We start from the raw sequence: 6,099 nt of genomic DNA, 5'->3' as shown, positions 1-6,099 counted from the left end.
CGTGCATTGGAATTTGCCAATATCCGGAGCGAAGATAAAGGCTGGAAAAGTATTGCGCGCCTTGCGAAGAATCGTGGGCGCGCGTCATAGATATGGGGCATCGGATATACATCCTTACGGGTGATCTTATTTAGCGCGTGGTAGTCAACACAAAATCGCACCAATCCATCCTTCTCCTGCACTAAAACGACGGGTGATGACTAAGAACTGGCGGAGGGACGTATGATGTTTCTGTTCAGCATATAGGCGACGTTCTCCTCGATGATTTTGCATTCAGCCAAAGAGACTCGGTAGGGACGACGGCGTGCAACAGTCTGGCCATCGATGTCGATACGATGGGAGGCAACGGAGGCCTGTCCGAGTGACGAAGTATTCATATCAAAGGAGGCCTGATGCTTCGTGAGCAATTTTAGCAACGCTTCACTCTGAGCAGCAGTAAGGTCGGGACTTATCACGGAAGCGAGGACAGATGAAGCAGATTTGCCCTGTTGAGGAAGAGCTTGCAGGGCGGCAAAAGGAAGCAAGGAGACTGGTTGGGTGTCCGCATAACAGGTCACTGCAGAGCCTTGAAGTAGGAGGATTGCCTCAGTGGTCGTGTTTAAGGCGATGATTAATGCAAAGCTTTCTTTGAACCGCACAAGGCAGGAAGCGAAGACAATCCAACGGGCCAGACAGCGGCCGTAAGAAGTGATGAACACGTCGCCATTGGTGGTGTCCGTAGAAGAGAAAGTTATGATTTACTCGTGGCCGGGAGGCAGTACAGAATCGGCAGCAGTGAGAAAACGCAGTCGTAGCTCATCGGCACTCCCGCTGCAATGAACTGTCTCCGTCATATGGACTACATGTTGACGGCAAGAGATTAAAGCGGACGCTGATGAGCGGAAGTCCCAACCTAAAATGAGTTTGTAACATAGCAGCGGCAGCGTAGCTGCCGTCATGTAAGAAGGGAGACGTTGACGACCCAGTGGTTAGCCGAGAACAACGCACAGGTGTTTAATGCACGTATATATACAAAGCGAAAGGGGAAAGGGAAAAGGAGGAGTGAACAAGAAAAAGAACTTGGCGCCTGCGCATTGACAGCGCGCACATGACGCGGCGGTTTTGATACCATATTTTACAACATTTCTTCCCTCTTAAAAACGCTGCACTGGTTTGCGGGATCTTGTGGAGCGTCGAACAGGTTGCATGGGTACTTGGTCTGCCCCGGATGCCACGGGTGGTGGAACAGGTATCTGGTGGTCCAGGTCTCGAAACGCTTCTTGGGGTGAAGATTCTCCCGCGTCTTCGGGGCTCGCGGATGGCTCTTGGCAGAGTGGCGGTGCGCTCTGAGTACGGTCTCTGCTGATCAAGCCTGGGTCGGTTCCTGGTGGTTCATCTGGAGACGATTCAGTGCGGGTGCGCACTTGGTCGATGTGACGCCGCACGATTGCTTGAGGAGTCTCCACTGTGATCATCCGTCCTCCCGATGTCGCTGTTACCCGTCCTGGTATCCATTTACCATTTGACCCGTAGTTGCGGACATGTACACTACAGTCCGTTGGAGGCAACCACTCGTCGTTTTCCTTTTTAGAATTAGACACAGTCGCCGCAGGGAAGCAGGTGTCCAGGCGCGATCGTATCTGGTAACCCAGCAGCATTTCCGATGGCGACTTTCCGGTTTTCTGGGGAGTCCTTCTGTAATTAAGCAAAAAACGTGTAAGGTTATGCTCCAGCTTTCCGCGTCGCATCTTCCGGAGACCATCCTTGATTGTCCGTACTGCCCTCTCCGCCGCTCCGTTTGATTGCGGGTGATAGGGTGCGGTTCTTAGGTGTGTAATGTTGTTCCTGTCAGCAAACGTTGCAAATTCCTGGCTGGTGAACTGAGTTCCATTGTCGGATACGAGGGTTCTTGGTACCCCGAAATGGCTAAATATATCCCGTAGGCAGTCAATGGTGGTTGTCGAAGTAGCCTGGTTCAGCGGCACTGCTTCTATCCACTTAGTGTGGGAATCTACTACCACGAGAACCATTTTACCTTCTATTGGTCCTGCAAAGTCGACGTGAACCCGCGACCATCTCTCCTGCGTTTGAGGCCAACTTAACGGCGGGGCCGCTGGTGGCATAGGCAAATTGGCAATGCAGTTCTCGCATTGAGCTGCCGTGCGCTCTACTTCGCGGTCAATTCCTGGCCACCAAAACAAGGACCGCGCAACTGTTTTCATTGCCGAGGACCCCTGATGCGTTTCATGCAATAATTGTAGCAAGCGCTTACGCGCTGCGACAGGTATGACGACACGGTGTCCCCAATAGACGAGATCGTGTGCCAGAGATAGCTCTAACTTGCGATCAGCAAAGGGAGCCAAGGAAGGGTCAAGTCGTTCTGCGCCTTTCGGCCACCCGTGTAACACGTTTTGCTTTACGCGAGCTAAGGTTGAGTCATTGGCGGTCAGCTCCTTCAGCTCACGTGTTGTGACTATCCCTTCATCCAGACTTTTCAAACAAAATACGTACTCTTCAGGGTCAGGTTCCGTGACGAGATCGGAGCCCTGCAGAGGCAGTCTGCTCAGTGCATCCGCATTCAGTAGCAGCCTTCCCGGAGCATATTCGAGCTTGTAACGGTAGCCTCCCAGGTAGAGGGCCCAGCGTTGGATGCGAGCTGCAGCCATGGCAGGCGTCTGGCGGTCGGGCCTCAGCAGTCCTAGAAGTGGCTGGTGGTCGCTAACGAGGACGAACTCTCGACCTAAAAGGTAATCCCGGAACTTAGTCACCCCAAAAACAAGTGCCAGTGCTTCACGTTCTAATTGAGAATAATTTCTTTCGGCTTTTGTCAGGGTTCGGGAACGGAACCCGACTGGTCTGTTGGTGCTTCCAATTGTGTGAAAAAGAACAGCGCCTATACCACGAGCGGATGCGTCACATTCCAACTTCAGTTTCCTCGATGGATCAAAATGCACAAGTACCTCGGCGTCCTTAAGATGCTGCTTTGCCTTCCGAAATGCAGATTCCTGTGATAACTTCCACTGCCAGCGTGCGTTTTTTTCTAGCAACTGGTACAATGGGAACAGTGTATCGGACATATTCGGCAAAAACTTTGAATAGAACGAGATCATACCAAGGAATGAACGCAGCTCACCTAGGTTTTGGGGACTAGGGGCATTCATGATAGCATCTACATTTTGCTCAGTTGGGTGAAGGCCGGTACGATCAATACGATGCCCAAGATAAGCGACAGATGGCTGGCTAAATTTACACTTATCGTATCTGAGCTTCACACCGTGTTCTCTGAACCGTTCTAACACCATTTGCAATCGAGCTCCGCAGTCTTCAACCCTTTCCGCGACTAGAACGTCATCCAAGTAAGCCTGAACGCCAGGTAACCCAGATAGTATGGTATCAAGTTTTCTTTGGAAAATTGCGGGAGCCGAGGAAATGCCGAACGGAAGCCTATTGTAACAAAACAGGCCTTTGTGAGTGTTGATAACGCAAAGCTTCCGAGAGTCCTCGTCCAAAAGCACCTGGTTATAAGCATCCCGCAAGTCGAGCGTACTGAACAACTGGCCTCCTCCTAATGACGCAAAGATATCTTGAATTACCGGAAGTGGGTACTGCTCCGTGGCGCAAGCAGGATTTAGAGTAGCTTTAAAATCACCGCAAATTCTGACCGACCCATCTTTCTTCAGAACGGGTACAATGGGCGTCGCCCAATTCGAATGCTTGACTGGCGATATTACACCCAGCGACACTAACCGGTCAAGTTCTTGCGATACCTTGTCACGTAGAGCATATGGAATAGGTCTCGCCTTACAGAATTTGGCAACAGCGTCGCCCTTCAGCAGGAGGCTGGCTGGTGGTCCCTTGATCAACCCCAAGGTTTCTGAGAAAACGTCCTGGTATGTGTCGCAGATGGCATGGATTCTGTGACAGTCCACTTGATCCGCCGTGGCCTCGCCTTCACCCGTCACTTGTAGTACCGGAACGCCCGCTTGTTCCAGGAGCATTAGCAGATCTCGGCCGCACAAGCTTGGTCCGGGGCAGTCTAGCACTACAAGGGCACAGTTAACGGAAATATCGCGGTATTTCACACAAAGTTGAAGCTCGCCCACCACCGGTAATCTTCCATTGTAGCAGGATAGCTTCACGTGTGAAGGTTTCAAGCTTGGCCAGCATTTGTGATGTTTATCAAAAAGCTGTCGCGATATTACGCACACTGGGGAACCAGTATCTACTTCCATGGATAAATCCACGCCTCCCCAACTAAACGTACGCCTAATTGGTGGCTGAAGAGCATTCTTTCGTGCTGACGCCAACGTCCAGATGTGCGCACTATCGCTGTTGTCCTCTTCTGAAACGGCGTCTTCCACCGCCAAGGCTTTCGCGTGATGGACGCTCCGATTGCTGGGAACACGGTTACCATTGCGGCTGCGACACATTTTTGCCAAGTGACCCCTCTGACCACAAGAGTAACATAGGGCTTTAGCCCATCGACAGCTGTTGCTGTCGTGTCTAAAACTGCCACACCTTCCGCACTCCAGTCGCCCTGCGCTTTCCGTGCTTGATCTCGATGGTAGCTTGCGATGCGCTTCCACTTTAAGCACAGGCGGTACGTCTACGGACATTGTTCTGGCGTCTTTTTCGGCAGTTTCAGCGGCTATTGCTATCGACTCCGCTTCCTCCAGCGTTAATTCCTTCTTTGACAGAAGTTGCTTTTGCACGGCCTTTGAACGCACGCCACAGACAATTCTGTCACGAAGTAGCCTGCTCAGCGAGTCGCCAAAATTACAATTGTCTGCTATGCGCCGAATTGCAACGAAAAAATCATGAATGGATTCATTCTCCTGCTGACAGCGGTTGAAAAACTGGAAACTTTCAGCGATTTCGTTGCGTTTTGGGTCATAGTGGTCATTTAACACCCTGACTACTTCGTCATAGCTTAGGGCATTGGGCTTTGCAGGTGCTATCCTTCCCATTAGGATTTGGATCGTCGACGTGCTAAGTGCAGCCACTAGAAGTGCCCTCTTCTTAGTAGAATCCGAAATGGCATTAGCTTCAAAATACGCTTCCACTTTGATGAGGTAAGGCTTCCACTTATCTGCGACGTCGTCGAAGTTCGGAAGCATGTGGGAGGCCATCGTGGTCAGCGGTACGTCTGTCTGCGGGTACTTAGCGTCGGGTTCTACCTTGACTGCGTGGGTGTCTTCCTGGCTCGTCGCCACTGTAACATAGCAGCGGCAGCGTAGCTGCCGTCATGTAAGAAGGGAGACGTTGACGACCCAGTGGTTAGCCGAGAACAACGCACAGGTGTTTAATGCACGTATATATACAAAGCGAAAGGGGAAAGGGAAAAGGAGGAGTGAACAAGAAAAAGAACTTGGCGCCTGCGCATTGACAGCGCGCACATGACGCGGCGGTTTTGATACCATATTTTACAACAGAGTTCATGAGCGCACGGGAACAAAATCGCGAACTTAATGTGATGACGTATACCATCAATGAAGATGCGTGCTGTACATTGGGCTGATGGCCGAATGATTGCTCCATTAGCCCTAATCGAGGATGATCCAAAATAAGGTGCCTTCACTCTCGCAGACGAGAGCAAAGGTCCGCAGGCATAACTGATATAGTAGCTCCCGGCCGTGTCAATCAGAGCTAACAAACGCACACCCTCCACAGACACCAATACCATGTTCGACGGACGTTCAGGAGGACTTGGAGCACTTCGCGGCGATGCAGTTTTCCCTCCAAAAACTGCACTGGTTAGTTTTCCGGTCGCTGGACATAGAGTTGGGAGACAGGCCGAAGTGGCGAAACAGAACTTCGGAGCGGCGATGGGGAGCGGCGTCTCGAGGCACGTGTGTTGTGGGCGGTGTTAGAGAAGTCGGCCGGAGATGGAGATTGGTGAGCGGGGATTATCGTCATAAGTGCGGTAGACGCGAGTAGGTGGCTCATCGCGTTCAAAGGCAGCGTAACCACGACGTTCGTCTTGCTGGCGGCATCGGCAAAACCGGGAGAAATGTCCTCGAAAGCGGCAGTAATAGCAGATAGGCCTCGACGAACGCCAGGCAAAGTAGTAAGGCGGGTTCGGAGCTCGGGCGACTAAAGGGGCCAGGTGATCGTGAACAG

The 6,099-nt window shown here is 51.7% G+C and overlaps 1 protein-coding gene across 1 annotated transcript; it reads right to left on the bottom strand.

The window, feature by feature from the left end:
* Positions 1-965: 965 nt before the first annotated feature.
* Positions 966-5,403, bottom strand: LOC139051246 (uncharacterized). The gene is made up of 2 exons (XM_070528237.1): positions 2,491-5,403; positions 966-1,674 (listed from the first exon to the last, which is right to left on the bottom strand). The coding sequence occupies exons 1-2, from the start codon at positions 5,106-5,108 to the stop codon at positions 1,134-1,136; spliced, it is 3,159 nt and encodes a 1,052-aa protein (XP_070384338.1). The 5' UTR covers positions 5,109-5,403; the 3' UTR covers positions 966-1,133.
* Positions 5,404-6,099: the final 696 nt, after the last annotated feature.

This window comes from Dermacentor albipictus, unplaced genomic scaffold (genome assembly GCF_038994185.2).
Source record: "Dermacentor albipictus isolate Rhodes 1998 colony unplaced genomic scaffold, USDA_Dalb.pri_finalv2 scaffold_11, whole genome shotgun sequence".
NCBI classification, from domain to species: Eukaryota; Metazoa; Arthropoda; class Arachnida; order Ixodida; family Ixodidae; genus Dermacentor; species Dermacentor albipictus.
Note: the sequence above shows the minus strand (reverse complement) of the source record. Positions and strands in the feature narration are given on the sequence as shown.

What these genes read in the sequence shown, in the direction of transcription:
- LOC139051246 (XM_070528237.1), bottom strand. Translation starts at nt 5,108, where the DNA reads ATGGCCTCCCACATGCTTCCGAACTTCGACGACGTCGCAGATAAGTGG. An exon ending in ACGGAACCTGACCCTGAAGA is followed by an intron (nt 1,675 to 2,490) that starts GTACGTATTTTG and finishes GCTTAATTACAG; the next exon opens with AAGGACTCCCCAGAAAACCG.